General features: G+C 43.6%; 1 protein-coding gene across 3 annotated transcripts in view; it reads left to right on the plus strand.

Annotated features, from left to right (window-relative positions):
• LOC122541083 (transmembrane channel-like protein 3) overlaps window positions 1-17,549 on the plus strand; it is a 75,299-nt gene that overhangs the window by 48,057 nt on the left and 9,693 nt on the right. Inside the window, exons 17-21 of one of the 3 annotated variants that reach the window (XM_043677608.1) lie at window positions 3,842-3,952; window positions 4,081-4,206; window positions 6,204-6,282; window positions 6,388-6,430; window positions 10,011-10,266. In XM_043677608.1, the coding sequence (XP_043533543.1) occupies window positions 3,842-3,952; window positions 4,081-4,206; window positions 6,204-6,282; window positions 6,388-6,430; window positions 10,011-10,266 (615 nt within the window). The remainder of the gene's footprint in view (window positions 1-3,841; window positions 3,953-4,080; window positions 4,207-6,203; window positions 6,283-6,387; window positions 6,431-10,010; window positions 10,267-17,549) is intronic. The other 2 variants (XM_043677609.1, XM_043677610.1) reach the window with 2 other exon arrangements.

Below are 17,549 nucleotides of genomic sequence, written 5' to 3' on the forward strand. Positions count from 1 at the left end.
ACTCTGTCCAACACCGCCCCCCGCCCACCCCCAGAACCCTGTCCAACATCGCCCCCTGCCCACCCCCAGAACCCTGTCCAACACCGTCCCTGACCACCCCCGGGGCAGCCGGCCCATACACCAACAAGACTGCTGACCCACACAACTTTTTGCTGCAACCTTTTGCCAGATTCTACCTTTGCCCTGTCCAGGACAATGTTGGTCAGATTATCTGAGGAAAGGGGGGTTTACGGTTCACCCCTTTGTAGAACTCGAGAGAAAGTATGGGGAGAGAGAGAGGGTGGGAGGTCAGTCATTTAAAACAGTGCCTGCTGTTTAATCACTGTAAGCAAAAGACCCGATCAGTGTTGGAAACACGTCTTTGATGTAATGTTTCTATCAGGACCTCGAGATCTCCTTTGGATAATCCAATATTCGGATAATTGATATTCAGATCATCACGATGTAGGTAGGTTAGGAGAGTGGGCCAAATGTGGCAGATGGAGTTTAATGTGGATAAGTGTGAGGACATGCAGTTTGGTCGGAAAAATGGAAAGGCGATCTATTATCGAAATGGGGAGAGACTTCGGGGTGCTCTGGTGTAGAGGGATCCAACTATCCTTGTTCATGAGTCACAGAAAACTAGCACGCAGGTATGCAGACAGTAAAGAAGGCAAATGAAATGTTGGCTTTTATGGTTAAAGGAATAGAGTACAGAGGTAATATTGAAATATAAGGGAATATTGTTGCAACTATACAAGGGATTGATGAGACAGCACATGGAGTATTGTGCACAGTTTTGGTCCCCTTATTTGAGGAAAGATGTAATGGCATTGGGGGCCGTTCAGAGGAGGGTCACTAGATTAATCCCAGAGATGAGGGGTTTGTCATATGAAGAGAGATTGAACAGTTTAGGCCAATACTCTCTGAAAGTTAGAAGAATGAGGGGAGATCAAATTGAGGCATTCAAGATGATTAAAGGTGTGGATAAAATAGACATGGAGCAGATGCTTCCGGGGCATTCCAGGACGAAGGGGCAGCAAATTTTAAACAGAGTTTAGGAGAAACAACTTCTCCCAAAGAGTTGTGAATCTGTGGAAATCACTATCCCAAAGTACAGTGGATGCCAGGACAGTGAGTTAATTTAAGGAGGGGTTAGACAGGTTTTTAATTGGTAATGGGTTGAAGGAGTATAGAGAGAAGGCAGGGAAATGGGGGTGAGGAGCATATCAGCCATGATTGAATGGCAGCGCAGACTCGATGGGCCGAATGGCCTAATTCTGCTCCTCTATCTTATGAATGTATGTGTCAGGACTGTCTTGGTGGGCCGAAGGGTCTGTTCCTGTGCTGCTCTGTTCTTTTGTTCATATTCTTTGTTGAAACCATTTGAGTGTCGAAACCAGAGGGAATGTGGTAGTGATTGGGTAGGTGACTGTGTAGAGCAGGATATTTCCACTGTTCTCTGTCACTAACAGAGAGAGTCCAAATGGTGGCGTTGTCTGCCTGATCTCAGGATGTAGAATATCTGCTCAGGGCTAGAAAGGAACTTGCAGTGGAATGGGGAGGATGCGGTGGACATGGCCCTTACAGGTTTGAATGCCACTCGGAAAGATGGCCTGTGTAGAGACTATTAGGAGGTGGCTCTAAATTAGAAAGCGCACCTCAAAGTTTACAAGGTCTGGATTCTTTTTCAACAAAACCTCTTTACCTATCCCACCAATATTTTTACTCCTGGCTCGATTCAGATTTCAATATGGAGACCCTCGATGAAGTAAGACATCGATTTGCAATCTGTTCCTGACTTTTTATCCCTTTAGCTGAGTGTAAATTGTAAAATGTAAATTGGCGTAGGCTACTAGTGAGATGAGTGCGGATTTTGAGTCTGGGGTTCATTTAGGCAAGCGGCAAGCAACCCACCACCTCACCACCCCACGCTCCCCAAGTTAATTCATGCTGGAAAGGCTCATTGACAGTCTTCCTGTCCCAATACTAAGTAAACCCCTCAAACAGGCAATTAATGCTCAATTGGCCTCTTCTCACAGTTGTTGGTATTAACCCAGCAGTAGCTGGGCCTTGTGCTGTGTGGGGAGCCTAAGGTTTGTGAGTGTCCTAACAGCAGAACAACACCACTCTCAGTCTTGATCACTCACACCCCGTGGTCCTGATCCTGTGAAGGCCCACTCTCAACTGCCTGAGTTGCATGTAGCACCAGTGTGGGTCTCTCTCACTGTCCAGATCCAAGACCCCTGTCACCTCCATAAAACTCCTCCCAAGGGATGGGAATTTAAAATCGACAATTGCCAATCTGGGATCTGAGGTAGACTAGTGAACAGAGTGAGAGGTGAAAAAGGGATACTGTGAATTGAGATTTGAAGGACAATTCGAGGTGACATCAAATTTTCAGAGTGGTCAGGAGTATATTGGAAAGGTCAAAACCAGAGATAACAAAAGTGTAGATGAAAGCTCCAGCAATGCCCTTAGATTTAAAGGGTAGCTTATGTCTGTGCTCTGAGGTAAAAACAATGACTGCCGATGCTGGAAACCAGATTCTGGATTAGTGGTGCTGGAAGAGTACAGCAGTTCAAGCAGCATCCAAGGAGCAGCGACATTGACGTTTCGGGCAAAAGCCCTTCATCAGGAATAAAGGCAGAGAGCCTGAAGGGTGGAGAGATAAGCTAGAGGAGGGTGGTGGTGGGGAGAAAGTAGCATAGAGTACAATAGGTGAGTGGCGGAGGGGATGAAGGTGATAGGTCAGGGAGGAGAGGGTGGAGTGGATAGGTGGAAAAGGAGATAGGCAGGTAGGACAAGTCCGGACAAGTCATGGGGACAGTGCTGAGCTGGAAGTTTGGAACTAGGGTGAGGTGGGGGAAGGAGAAACCTCTGGGTTTGGACTCCCCCCACCCTGGAGAAAAGATCATGGCTATTCACCTTATCCATGTCCCTCATGATTTTATAAACCTCTATAAGGTCACCCCTCAGCCTCTGACCCTCCAAGGAAAATAATCCCAGCCTGTTCAACCACTCCCTATAGCTCAAATCTTCCAACCCCGGCAATATTCTTGTTAATCTTTTCTGAACCCTTTCAAGTTTAACAACATATTTCCTGTAGCAGGGAGACCAGAATTGCATGCAGTATTCCAATAATGACCTAAGCAACATCCTGTACAGCCGCAACATGACTTCCCAACTTCTATACTCAATGCACTGACCAATAAAGGCAAGCACACCAAATGCCACCTTCACTATCTCATCTCCCTGTGACTCCACTTTCGAGGGACTATGAGCCTGAATGCCAAGGTCTCTTTGTTTGACAACACTCGCCAAGACTGCCCACTCAGCGTATAGGACCTGCCCCGATTTGTCTTATCAAAATTGAACACCTCACATTAATCTAAATTAAACTCCATTTGCCACTCCTCGGCCGGTTGGCCCATATGACCAAGGTCCCATCGTACTCTGAGACGACCTTTTTCGCTGTCCACTACACCTCCAATTTTGGTGTCACCTGCAAAGTTATGAACTAAGTCTTCTACATTCACATCTAAATTATTTACATAAATGACGAAAAGCAGTGGACCCAGCACCAATCATTGCGGCACCCCACTGGTCACAGGCCTCCAGTCCAGTCCAGTCCAGTCCTCTGCCACCAGCCTCTGCCTCCTACCTTTAAGCCAATTTTGTATCCCATTGGTTAGGTCTGCCTGATCCAGAGGCACTGATTTCTCCCCCCAACTTTTTTCATTGTGTCAGTGAATTACATTCCACAGTGAGAATGGGGGCCCCATGATACTACCCAGTTTTGTAGTCAGTAATGATAAACAGCAAAAAGATCTAATGAACTGTGCATTTTCTTTCCTCCCAGATCCAACAATTTCTACCTGGCCATGACTCTGTTCATGCTTTTCCTGTGTATGCTACCAACTGTCTTTGCTATCGCGAGATATCGACCCTCTCCAAGCTGTGGGCCATTTAGGTAACAGTCTTTTGATAAAAAGGTTTTCACATAAAGGCTCTTATTTGTCAATGATAGAACAGGAAAGCCTGTTCGTTGAGAGCCATTACAGCAATGTTCGTCCTGATCTTGTTCTCCTTCTTAAACAGTGGTCAAGATAAAATTTATGACATTATATCAGAGACAATAGTCAATGATTTCCCTGCCTGGTTTAACACCATGATGAGTTATGTCACCAGCCCTGTGGTGGCTCTTCCTGCACTCCTGCTGCTTTTGTAAGTACAAACTTGGCTCTGTGAGACTATATTTATGGCTCTTACATGTCGTAAACTTTGCAATCATTATTGTCCTTTGTGTGCAAGTACAATGGGAATGGCTTACCATTAAAAAGCCCCTGGAAAGGATGAGAGGAATGAGTGAGGCACTTGTTATTTCTACCATTTGATATTTCGGCAGAGAGAGGCAGTGACAAAATTGCATTTTCTTTCGCACGTTTTGGTGTTGTGGAAATGTCATTAGACTAGTCATCCAGAACTTCAGGCTAATGATTTACCACGTGGTTGCTCAGTGGTTAGCACTGCTGCCTCACAACACCAGAGACCCGGGTTTGATTCCACCCTCAGGCAACTGTCTGTGGGGAGTTTGCACATTCTCTTTGGAAGGTGTGTGTTTCTGTCAGATGCTCCAGTTTCTTCCAACAGTCCAAAAAAAGTGTAGGCTCTGTGGATTATGCAGGGTTATAGGGATACGGTGAGATGCTCTTTGGAGGGTTGATACAGGACTCGCTGGGCCTCTTCTTGTACTGCAGGGACTCAATGATTCTGGGAACATGAGTTCAAATCCCACCATGGGAGATGGTAAAATTTGAGTCGAATAAAAATCTGAATTAAAAGGCAAATGGAATTTAATGGTGACCATACTGTTGTTAACAAAAAACTTAGGGAAGTTCCTTAGGGAAGGAAATCTGTCATTCTTACCTGACCTGGCCTATATGTAACTCTAGACCCCATAGTAATGGAATTGATTCTTTTTTTTTATTTTAGCAGTGCCTTCCACAAAGGGCAATGCAAATCTCCTGTTCATTTTTTTTTATTTAACCCCCACACCACTGCCTAACTGCGGTAGTGTTTATTTTCTCCCCAGCACCCATGGTATGTGTGTGCAGGTGTGAGACACAGTGAGAGACACAAAGTGTACGAACCTTTATTCAATTTCCACCACCAGGAAGAAAGGAAACACCCGAGTGGCCAGTGACAAACACTGCCCTTCACATCAAAGGGCAGTGCTGTGTGATCAAAACAGTGAAGGGGAGGGTAGGGACTAAATCAAAATAGAGTTGGAGGGAGAAATGATGCACTCCACTCCCTGCGGCGCCCACCTCTCCCTGAATAACTCCAGGGTGTTGGTGGACACCGCGTGCTCCTTCTCCAAGGACACCTGGAAATGATCCTTAACTGTGATTCCACGGGATTGTAGAATCACAGAATCATTATAGTGCAGAACGAGGCCATTTGGCCCATCATGTTTGCCTCCACGGAATCTTTTACATCTACCTGAGAGGACAGATAGAAGCTCATCTTAATGTCTCATTTGAAAGATGGCAGTTTCGCTGGTATAGTGCTGCCTCGCTGCTGCTTGGGATTGTCAGCCCTAGACATGATTCAAGCTTTTGGAGTGGGATTGGAGAACGTTGTCCACTCCAAGTACAAAGGTTCATCGTCAGTGGTGACTGGGTGACATTGCACAATGGTGTCCAGAGATTTTGTCAGCATTACTCCACTCTGTCACTGTAACTTCATTGGTCATGCAGCATCCTTCCCGCTCAGTTACACAAACATGGTTTCCACCACAAGTTCATGTAAAAGATCCCATAAAACTATTTCAAGAAAGGGGGTTGTTCTGTTATGAGCTCAACCAACAAGCAGACTATCTGGTCACATTTACATTTCTGTTTGTGGGAACTGACTGGATCTAAATTAGTTACTGCATTTTCTGCATGACAACAATGACTGTGCTTTGAGAGTACCTTGCTGTGTCAGTGAAATGCTGCCTTCTTTCTTCTCCACTAAAACTGTCCAGTAGAAGATCTTGATGGACACAGCCAATGCTTCCTGTGACCAAAAGCTTGGTTAAATACAGCTCAGATGTACTGCAGACTGGCAGGACTAACCCTTACATAGTGTACTGATGTATGCAACATTGGAAAGATGTTATTAACATGGATATTTTCAGCTCATGTTACGTATCTGTTAACTGGGCCCTTTTCTTCCAGTATGTTGATATACTATCTCCAGTCAATTGCACGCTCACTGAAGTTTACCAATAATCAGCTCAGGATGCAGCTCCAAGTTGTACGTATCAGCTTTGACCTTTTGAGACTTTCAAGATTTTGCACAGTTGTGAATCCTATTAGAACAGAGAACAGATGTCAATGTTTGTGTCTTTTCTACCTGCAGGAAAGAACAGAGGATAAAAAGAAAGTATTCCAGATGGCAGTTGGTAGGAGAATTTCTCAGTTCTTATCCAGATATCCTAAATTAATCTAGTCCCAAATGCTATGATCTGGTTAACATGGATGAGTTGGACTGAAGAGTCCGTTTCTGTGCTGTCCATCTCTATGACTCTAACAAATCTATCACTTCATGCTATTTATTAAAGGCAGCACACATTCCATTGTACAGATTCATAGAGTCATACAACATGGAAACAGACCCTTTGGTCCAATTTAGTTAGAGTGGGGCTGGAAAAGCACAGCAGGTCAGGCAGCATCCGAAGAGCAGGAGAATCGATGTTTCAGGCAAAAGCCTTTCATCATTCCAAACGTCGATTTTCCCGCTCCTGGGATGCTGCCTGACCTGCTGTGCTTTTCAAGCACCACTCTAATCTAGACTCTGACCTTCAGCATCTGCAGTCCTCACTTTTATTTTTTGGTCCAATTTGTCCGTGCTGACTGAATTTCCCAAATTAAACCCGTCCCACTTGTCTGTGATTGGCCTATATCCCTCTAAAGCTTTCCTATTTATGTACCTGTCCAAATATCTTTGAAATGGTGTAACTGTGCCTGCATCTATTGCTTTCTCTCGCACTTCATTCCACATGCAAGCCACCCTCTATGTGAAAATGTTACCCCTCAGCTGCTTTTTAAATCTTTCTCCTCTCACCTTAAAAATAGACCAGTTAGTTTTGAACTCTTCCACACTACAGAAAAGACCTTTGCTATTCCCCTTATCTATGCCCCTTGTGATTTTAAAAACTTCTACAAGTTGCAGCCTATCCAGCTTATAACTGAACCCCTCCAGTCCCTGTGTTTATATTTTCCATCAAACCTGTTATTAATGCTGAAACAATCCGATAATGTTGGAAGAACTCAGCAGGTCTGGCAGCATGTGTGGAAAGAGAAACAGAGTTAACATTTCGACTCTGGTATGACTCTCCCTCCGGACATTGGTCACTATTGTTGTGGTTCTGTTCGCCGAGCTGGGAATTTGTGTTGCAGACGTTTCGTCCCCCGTCTAGGTGACATCCTCAGTGCTTGGGAGCCTCCTGTGAAGCGCTTCGTCATCTGAGTGTGTGGCTACTAAGGATAGCCGGTCGTGTCTTTTTGTGGCTAGTTGGTGTTCATGGATACGGATCATTAGCTGTCTTCCTGTTTGTCCTATGTAGTGTTTTGTGCAGTCCTTTGCAAATGCCGGAGGAAAGATCACAGAAGCGCTTCACAGGAGGCTCCCAAGCACTGAGGATGTCACCTCGACAGGGGACGAAACGTCTGCAACACAAATTCCCAGCTCGGTTAACAGAACCACAACAACGAGCACCCGAGCTACAAATCTTCTCACAAACATTGGTCACTATTGGTCGAAACATTAACTGTGTTTCTCTCTTCACTGCCAGAGGCTGCCAGACCTGCTGAGTTTCTCCAGTGTTCACTGTGTTTGTTTCAGATTTCCAGCAGCCGCCGTATTGGGCTTTTATTTGACTGTTGTCGGTGTCAATGTGACTTTGTGTATTGAGTTACTCTGGAACCTGAATGATGTACAGTTGAGAGATAATGCTGTAGATAACTTCAGGGAAGTTATTCAGGGAAGTGAAACCTTGGATCAATGCGATCTCAGGAAAGGTAAAAGTCAGACCTGGACCAGTGTTAGTGGCAAAGTGTAAGATGTGTTTGGGGTGGCATGATGGCTCCCAGCACTAGGGACCCAGGTTCGATTCTAGCCTCAGTCGACTGTCTGTGTGGAGTTTGCACATTCTCCCCGTGTCTGTGTGGGTTTCCTCCCACAGTCCAAAGATGTGCAGGTCAGGTGAATTGGCCAGGCTAAATTGCCCATTGCGTTCAGGGATGTGTAGGTTAGGTGCATTAGTCGGGGTAAATGTAGAGTAATAGGGTAGGGGAATGGATTTGGGTGGGATACTCTTCGGAGGGTTGGTGTGGACTTTTTGAGTCGAAGGGCCTGTTTCCATGCAGTAGGGATTCTAATTCAAAAAAATCCTGTGCACCCAAGTGAGAGCCTTATTCATCAAAAGGGAAGTTGGAGATTTGGAAGGATCCTATTTCAGACCCATGTTTATTATGAAGAATCTAGAATCATCTGTCTGGAGATGCCCAATTAAAAAAGGAAGAAGATGAGTCCATTCTCCCCTCCATTTTCTTCCTGGCCTTGGGAACTTGTTGACATTTGTTAGAATATCAGCATCTCTTCCACACTTCAGGGCTGGATATTCATGGAGGGAGGGAGGATGAAGTTGCAAAACTTTGACTCGACAGACGTGACCCCTTTAAAAATGGTTCCCACCCATTTCAAGGAAACGGGGGAGTGGTTGATGGGGGAGTGAGAGAGACAGACAGCTGGCACCACGTGGTAACGGAGGTTGGAAGCTGCTGAGGGTAGCAGGCCGGAATGCCTATCTCCATTTACCAGGACACCAGCCCAGTGTTAATGATGAATGACCAACCCTCCAGTTCCCATCTCAATCTAACAGTCATTTGAATACGACTCAAGCACCTTAAACTGACTCTGCCAAGTATTGAGGGAGCATTGCATTGTCAGAGGTTCCAATGTTCAAATGAGGTGTTAAACCAAGGATCTATCTGCCTGTCCAGGTGAACACACAATATCCCATAACATTATTTTAAATAGTTAACTCTATTAACACTTAGGGGAGGCGATGTCCTAGTGGTGTTATCACTGGACTGTTACTTCAGAGACCCGGGATGTTATGGGGAACCAAATTCAAATCCTACCACGGCAGATGGTGGAATTTAAATTTAATTTTAAAAACGTGTCTGGAATTAAGAGTCGACTGATGAACATGAATCCGCTGTTGATTGTCGGAAAAAACCCATGTGGTTCACTAACGTCCTATAGGGAAGGAAACTATCATCCTTACCTGGTCTGGCCTACATGTGACTCTAGACCCACAGCAATGTGGTTGACTCTTGGTTGCTCTCTGGACAATAAATACCGGCCTAGCCTGTGATGCCTACACCCTGTGAATGAATTTAAAAAGTCCCAGCCATCTCACAGAAAAACAGGGTGGAGGTGGGTACTGCAGGTGCTGGAGATCAGTCAAGATTGGAAAAGCACAGCTGGTCAGGCAGCACCCGAGGAGCAAGAAAATGAACGTTTCGTTCAAAAGCCTTTCATCAGGAATGAGGCCTCACAGAATATAATCTAACAGAAAAACAGAAGTTAATACGAATATGGATGTTTGTCAGTGATGCTCAGATACCAGAAGCAGAACTCTTGATTCATAATAAAGACTCTTATTTGACAGGGGTCTTGCATTTTGGGGGTCATTTAGCTCAGTTGGCTGGATTACTGGTTTGCAAAGAGCAGCCCCCTATGGTTCAGCAATCCGACTACGTCGTTATCTTTCACAGTTAGAAAATTGTGTCAAGCATTTATTGGAATTTTGGATCCAAGCTTTTGAGCGCACAGAGGTTTGCACATATCACATATTGTGGCATGATGTAGCAGAACAGTGCTGTACTTGTTATATCCAGGGCAATTGGATTTAACTGAGTAAATATCAGGTAGCAATGTCATTGCTAAAGGGTTTCCTTATCTTCCTTTCCCAGCGCGATTCCAACATTTGGAAGATGGTGACAAGAAAACGGAACATGAGAGTGAGGTGGGCAGCCAGGAGTCTTCACTTCAGTCATCACCTCGGAGGAACGGGAGTGTTGCGAATGTTGACTCCCCGGTCAGTGCAGGGAGTCACATTCCAAGTATTTCACAACAGCTGGCTCATGCGGATGTCCCTCGGATTCCCAGCCTCACTCAAATTCCAACAGCAGCAGCCTCACGACACAAGCGTGAGCACGCCTTCCCAAGGTCAGAGCACTTTGAATCCTCTGTTTCTAACTTTACTAGCAGCTCTGATTCAATATGCATTAAGAAAAGAAACGTCTCTTGCTGAGCTTCCTTATAAACCCAGTATTGTTATTGTTGCAACTGCTTGAGAAAAGAGTGAGCCACCATTCTGATCTCTCAGCTTGAGCTGCATTCACTAGACGTCCACACCGAAGAAGGGTGTGGTAAATTTTTCCCTGTCTCTCTTTCTCGTTTTCCTTGGATTTCTTATTGAGTGTGCAGGATCTTCCACTGGAATCCCAAAACACCAAAACGGAGGAGTTTGAAAGCTGAGTAAAAGGGGTAGATTTCAGGGAGCACTTTAGAGGAGGAGCAAGGTGTACAGAGATGGAGAGTTTTGAAGAGGGGATTCTTGACCATCGGATTTAGACAGCTGCAGATGGAGCACTGAGAATTAGGGTGCACAGCAGATCCAAGTTGGTTAAGTGTTGACATCTTGGAGGGTTGTGGGGCTGGAGGTGGTTATGGAGATATGGAGGGGTAAGAGGGTGGGGTCTTTTTTTTTTAAACCTAATTTATCTGAGTATTTACTCGCTTGCCTACTCAGGCAATAGGACACAGTCTAGTGATGTAACTCAGATTTGAAAGGTGATACCCAACAAAGTGCCCATCTTCCATAGTCTTCAGGAATGATCTTCATTCCTGAAGGAGGGCTTATGCCCGAAACGTCGATTCTCCTGTTCCCTTGATGCTGCCTGACCTGCTGCACTTTACTCAGGCAATAGGACACAGTCTAGTGATGTAACTCAGATTTGAAAGGTGATACCCAACAAAGTGCCCATCTTCCATAGTTATGCTCGTGCCTCTATATCATTGGAGAAGGAGCATTAATACTGTGGGTGCGTTTAAAGAGAGGTGGGCACCAGGGGGAATGGAGTACTTTATTTCCCCCTCTAACTCCATCTTGATTCAGTCCCTTCCTACTCTCCGACCCATTTGCATTGCCCATAATGGGCTTTGCTTGTCAGTATTCAATTGGCGGATGGTGGTGAGAAAGAACAAACAGAATTACAGACCAGTTCGCCTCACATTAGTATGTGGAAGTGCCAGAATCTATTATTAAAAGAAAAGTGATAACAGAACATTTGGACAGCATTAATGGGATTAGACAAAGTCATTGTGGGTTTACAAAGGGGAAGTTTTGCTCAACAAAATCAATGAGAACTGTTTGAGGATCTAACTGGTAGAATAGATAAGGAAGACCCAGTGGATATGGAGTATTTGGATTTTGCAAAGACCTATGTTAAGGTCCCACATAAGAAGTTAAGGGGCAAAATTAAAGCTCCTGAGATTGGGGTTAGCTTTGGCATTGATTGAGGATTGGTCGACAGATCGGAAACAGAGTGGGAATAAAAGAGACGTCTTCTGGGTGGCAGGTAGTGACCAGTGGGGTACACAGGGATCAGTGCTTAGACTCCAGTTATTCACATTTTGTATATATATATATATATATATGTATAGACTTGAATAAGGGAACCAAATGTAACATTTCCAAGCTTGCTGATGACACAAAGCTAAGTGGGATTATGAGTTTGTGGACAATGCAAGGAGGCTTCTGGGAGCTCTAGACAAATTGACTGAGGTGGGCAAACATATGGCAGATGCACTATAATAAGGATAAATATGAAGTGATAGACTTCAGTATTATAAACAGAAAGGTGGTGTATTATATAAATGGTGAAGCATTGAGAAGTGTGGATGTATAAAGGGATTGCAGTGTCTTTGTGCACCAGTCAGTGAAAGAAGTCAGGCAGGTGCAGCAAGCAATTAGGAAGATAAATGGTATATAGGCCTTTTATTGCAAGAGGATTTCAATTCAGAAGTAGGGATGTCTTACTGCAGTGATATAGGAGCGTGGTGAGACCACACCTGGAATATTGTGTGCAGTTGTGGTCTCCCTACCTAAGAGAGAATATGTTTGCTATAGAGGACACACAGTAGCGATTCACTAGGCTGGTACTGGGAATTGTAGGACACTTGTAAATGAGAAGAGATTGGTATGATTGTCCTGTATTCACTATACTTTAGAAGTATTGAGAGGGGACCTGATTGAAACATAGTAAATTCTAACAAGGCTGGATAGACCAGGAGGGTCTTTTCTCCTGGTTGAAGAGTCTTGAATGAGGAGTCATGGTCTTAGGATATGGAATTGATCATTTTGGACTGAGATGAGGAAACATTTCTTCATTTAGAGGGTGTTCAATCTGTGGAATTTGCTACCACAGGAGACTATGGAAGTTAGGTCACTGAGTACATTCAAGAAAGAGATCAATATGTAAAAAGCTTAACAAAGACATGAATGGGTATGGAGAGAAAATGTGAACATGTCGTTGAAATAGAAGATCAGCCATGATTATACTGGGTGGTGAAGCAGGTTCAACAGGCCCTAGTGGCCTGTTCCTGTTCCTGGTTTCCATGTTTCTGTTATGTTGCAAAGGGGCCATGGTTTTCTCAGACCGGTGTCTCCATCATCACCAAATCACATGAATCCCTAAAATGGCTGCCCCACACTATAAACAGGTAAGGCTACACTTTCAGGTGAGCCTCCATTTCGCTAACCAGGCCATTATCTTTCCTCAAAGGGACTTGGTGCCTTCAATAAGGTGGGATTCATCTTGTCCAGAACCAATCGGAATTATTTTCTATTGGTAAACTTTAACTGAGTTAATCTGAAGGTCTCTGTCACTATACTTTGCAACATGTCCTTAAAGAAAAGGAGTTAAAATGGTAAGACGTTTCAATTGATTTAAAGAAGCACACAGATTGAAGTGTTTTGTATTTTATTATAATATATGACCAGTTAATGATGCAGAAGGTCAGACTGTTTGTGTGTGGGATGAGCTGGCTGTGATCCGTAACCTTAAAAGTACTTTTCAGTTTGTGACGGAGGAAAATATTCCCGTAACGAGACAATTGGAAAAGAGAAAGGCATACTCTCCACATCTGAGCATTGACTGTTCAACTAACAGGGAGATCAGTAAACATCCAATAGATTGAAAATGTCAGATTATCAGACAGCCAGGTTAATGGTCAGATTTGAATATTAAGCTCCCCATTTTGTCAAATCATGTTTATCTGCATTTTTTTCTTTAACAAGGGCAGGGTGAGAGAGAATTTGAAAACTCCAGTACAAGAAAATAAGTCTTTTAGATTATAAAAGTTACACTGTTTGAAGCTACTTCCATAAGCCTTTCATACAGCCTTAAAATGTTATGCTAAATAACTTTTCATGTTAAATGACTAAATATTATGAGTATTTCCAGTCTGCCTCTTTGTGTGCTTGTCATAAGGCCAATATTTATGATCTGCCAGCTGTTTGGAAGCCTGATGTCCTTTCGGAGAAGGAGATTTGCCCTCCTTACATAGTCTGGACAATGCTGTGTGTCTGGAGTCACACAATGTGGTTGACTCTGAACTGCCCTCTGGAAGGTTGTAGTAAGTCATTCAGTTCAAGGCCACTTTGTGCAGTGATACCCACATCATATGAAAGAACAAAAGAAAATAAACATTGGTGAATTTTCTCAATTGGCATATAAATGATGAGAAAGATGATTCATTAGAGGAAATAAATATTTCATGCAGTCATGACCAGCATAAAATTTTGTTTTGGTTCAAATTTGGCCCACATCACTGAATCATTCCTGCAAACATACAGTGATATTCAGCTATAGGAAGTTGCTAGGCAACAATTTCATTGTCATATTTTATTGTCCGGGCTTTCAGTGAATAGCACTCAAAGGGAAATAGCATCAGTGTCAGCAAATTGCTCAGTAATTTTCCTTTCACTATCCCTACTATGAAACAGCAATGCAGGGTGAAAACTGCCATAGGCAGGTGGCACAGAGACATTAACCATGGAATATCCACTTCTTTACACTCCAACCCTGATCTTTTTCTTAAAGAAGTTCAAAAGAAACCATTGCCAGTTTTGCACCACTGCCCAAAATGGATTCAGTCCTTGTGGTAATGCCCCGCCTTTATTTCCTTGGCACCAGCTTGGAGGAGTGAATCGCCTATCCATTGCAGAGCCCAGCTGATTTGTCATTCTCCTGAGTTCAGAGCACAGAGTGACAAATGGTGTCCATTCATTTAGTGCAGTCCTCCCGTCATAGAATAAGGTATGTGTCTGTTTCTGTCACCATGTTGAAATTGTGATAATTAATATAAAATCTTAGTGACCTGTCCGATTTCAGCACAGTTATGACAGGTGAACCCCAGTGACTATGACTGACTGTTCAATAATATCTTTGTTCATCATGACCTTAACCTCTCTCTCTGTAATTGACCTTATTTAAATTGAGAACACTGGTTTGAGACCTGTGTTGCTCTTCCTCAAACTGAATTTGAAATTCTATCATGTTGTGATTGCTATCCCCGAGACAATCCTTAACTACAAGATCTCTTACCAATCCTACTTCATAATGGGCAACACAGTGGTTAGCACTGCTGCCTCACAGCACTCCGGACCCGGGTTCGATTCCTGCCTCAGGCGACTGACTGTGTGGAGTTTGCACGTTCTCCCCGTGTCTGCGTGGGTTTCCTCCGGGTGCTCTGGTTTCCTCCCACAGTCCAAAGATGTGCAGAGTAGGTGAATTGGCCATGCTAAATTGCCCATAGAGTCCAGGCATGTGTAGATTAGGTGGATTACCCATGGTAAATGCAGGGTTACAAGCATTGGGTAGGATAGGGTAAGCATTGGGTCTGGGTGGGTTGCTCTTTAGAGGTTGGTGTGGATTCAAGGGGCTGAAAGGCCTGCTTCCACACTGTTGGGATTCTCTGATTCTGTGACACGTTACTGGATCCGAAAAGCCTGTTCCTGTGTAAATTCTGCAAAGTACTGCTCTAAAAGACACTTCCTAATACAGTTTATAAATTCACATTAGCCTTGCCCATCTGAAATGTCCTGTCAACGTTCAGATTAGATCACCCATGAAAATCGACATGTCTTTCTTACCCACCTCCATTATTTCTTGATTTATACTTTGTCCCACAGTTAGGAGAATGTTTGGGTGGGGGGGTGGGGGTGGGTTCTATAGACACCTCCTACCCTTAACCTCTTTCCCTTGCTATTCCTTATTTCCTGCCAAAATGATTTCACATCATGATCTATTGCACCTATATCACCATTCACCAGTATTCTGAATCCTACTTCTACTAACATAACATGTCCACCTCCTTTTCCTTTGTCTGTTCTGTCGTAGTCCTTCAGCCCCCCCCCAGCAACTATAGCTTTCAGTCATTTTCCTTTAATTCGGCTTATACAGGCAACTGATCTATCTTGTTACAAATGCTGTATGCATTTACATATAAAGCCTTAAGCTTTATCTTTTTACCATTATTACAGATCTTCAAAAGCTGGTGTTGGAATCAAAGACACATGTTTAATTTAGGGTTGAATTTTCCCCTGGCATTAATGGCATGTCTGGCAAGACATGACTATGACTTTATATAATCCTGTCCAATAATCCTATTTTAATATTTTGGCCTATATTATCCTAATATTAAAAGGATCTGCCATTTGAATATCATTAATGTTGATACTCAGATGGAATTACCACCAGATGGAGCACTGCCCAGTGCTCACCAATTTGAGTTGGTCTCCATTTCCTTATGAACACTTTGTCTTTCAAGTAATAGGCCTGAATTCTCTAGAATTTTGAACGTTAAGGGGTGATCTGTTCAAAGTCTTCCAGATATTTACAGAGAAGGACAGGCTGATAAAGATAAATTATTTCCATTCACTGGAGATTCTAGAACGAGCGGCAAAGTCTGAGAATTAGGGCCAGACCATTCAGGGCAGATGTTAGGGAACACTTCTACGCACAAAGGGTGGGAGAGGTTTGGAACTCTCTTCCATTGATGCCACTGGATGCTGGATGAGTTGTTAATTTTAAATGCGAGATCGATAAAAGTTTGTTAAACAAAAGTATTAAGGGATATGGGCCAAAGGCAGGTATGTGGAGTTAGACCACAGATCATTCCTGATTTAATTGAATGGTAGAACAGGTTCGAGGGGCTGAATAGCCTACTCCCATGTTCCAATTCCCTGTATTCACTACTCCCACCGCAACGTCTGTATTTCCAAAGTCAGTCTTTAATCTAACTCTATAATGATGCAAGCAGAGAAAATGCTAGAAGAATTCTTCTGCTTTGTGTAATCAGTTCCACTATTACGCGGTAGTTCCATTCTCATACAATCCCATGTTATAAGAAAATCGAGGAACAACAGCACCACTCAAACTAATAGGGCCAGAGTCACATTATAGAACATAGAAAAGCAGGGCACAGAACAGGCCCTGTGGCCCACGATGTTGTGCCGAGATTTAATCCGAAAACAATACAAAACTTTGTGCGACAGGAACAGTGTCCACAAATCATCAGTCACATTGAGACAAATTCCCATTAACGAAATGTAGCAGAACAACCTGTACCTATCATGAATATGTCTAATTAACATTTTCTCATTCATTAAGCCCTCTGGCAGACAAATCATACCATGAGCAATGTCACTGACTGACTTGTTTCAATGTCTCTCCATCTTTATTGGTTTATTTTCCTTTTGGGATAGAATATTCAGAACCTGCAGCAATCTTATTCTCTTAGTCCCGATTCAGAAAATAATTTTCATGATAAAAACTTTGGCCCTTCAGTCTATTCGAAGGAAAAATATTCACTTTGTACTCCAGCTATATGTTCTCTTTGTAGTATTGCTAAGTTTTACTATTCCTTCCTTTCCTGATGTCCTCTATTCTGAAGATTCCTCAGACCTCAGTGTAGCAGGGTGCCTCACAGTTAGCATTGCTACCTTACAGCACCAGGGACCCGGGTTCAATTCCACCCTCGGGCGACTCTCTGTGTGGAGTTATAGAGTCGTAGAGATGCACAGCACGGAAACCCTTCGGTCCAACCCATCCATGCCCACCAGATATCCCAACCCAATGTAGTCCCACTTGGCCCATATCCCTCCAAACCCTTCCTATTCATATACCCATCCAAATGCCTCTTAAATGTTGCAATTGTACCAGCCTCCACCACTTCCTCTGGCAGCTCATTCCATAAACGTACCACCCTCTGAGTGAAGATGTTGCCCCGTAGGTCTCTTTTACATCTTTCCCCTCTCACCCAAAACCTATGCCCTCTAGTTCTGGACTCCCCCAACCCAGGGAAAAGACTTTGTCTACTTATCCTATCCATGTCCCTCATGATTTTATAAACCTCTATAAGGTCACCCCTCAGCCTCTGAC

The sequence above is a fragment of the Chiloscyllium plagiosum genome, chromosome 36 (assembly GCF_004010195.1).
Source record: "Chiloscyllium plagiosum isolate BGI_BamShark_2017 chromosome 36, ASM401019v2, whole genome shotgun sequence".
Lineage (NCBI taxonomy): Eukaryota > Metazoa > Chordata > Chondrichthyes > Orectolobiformes > Hemiscylliidae > Chiloscyllium > Chiloscyllium plagiosum.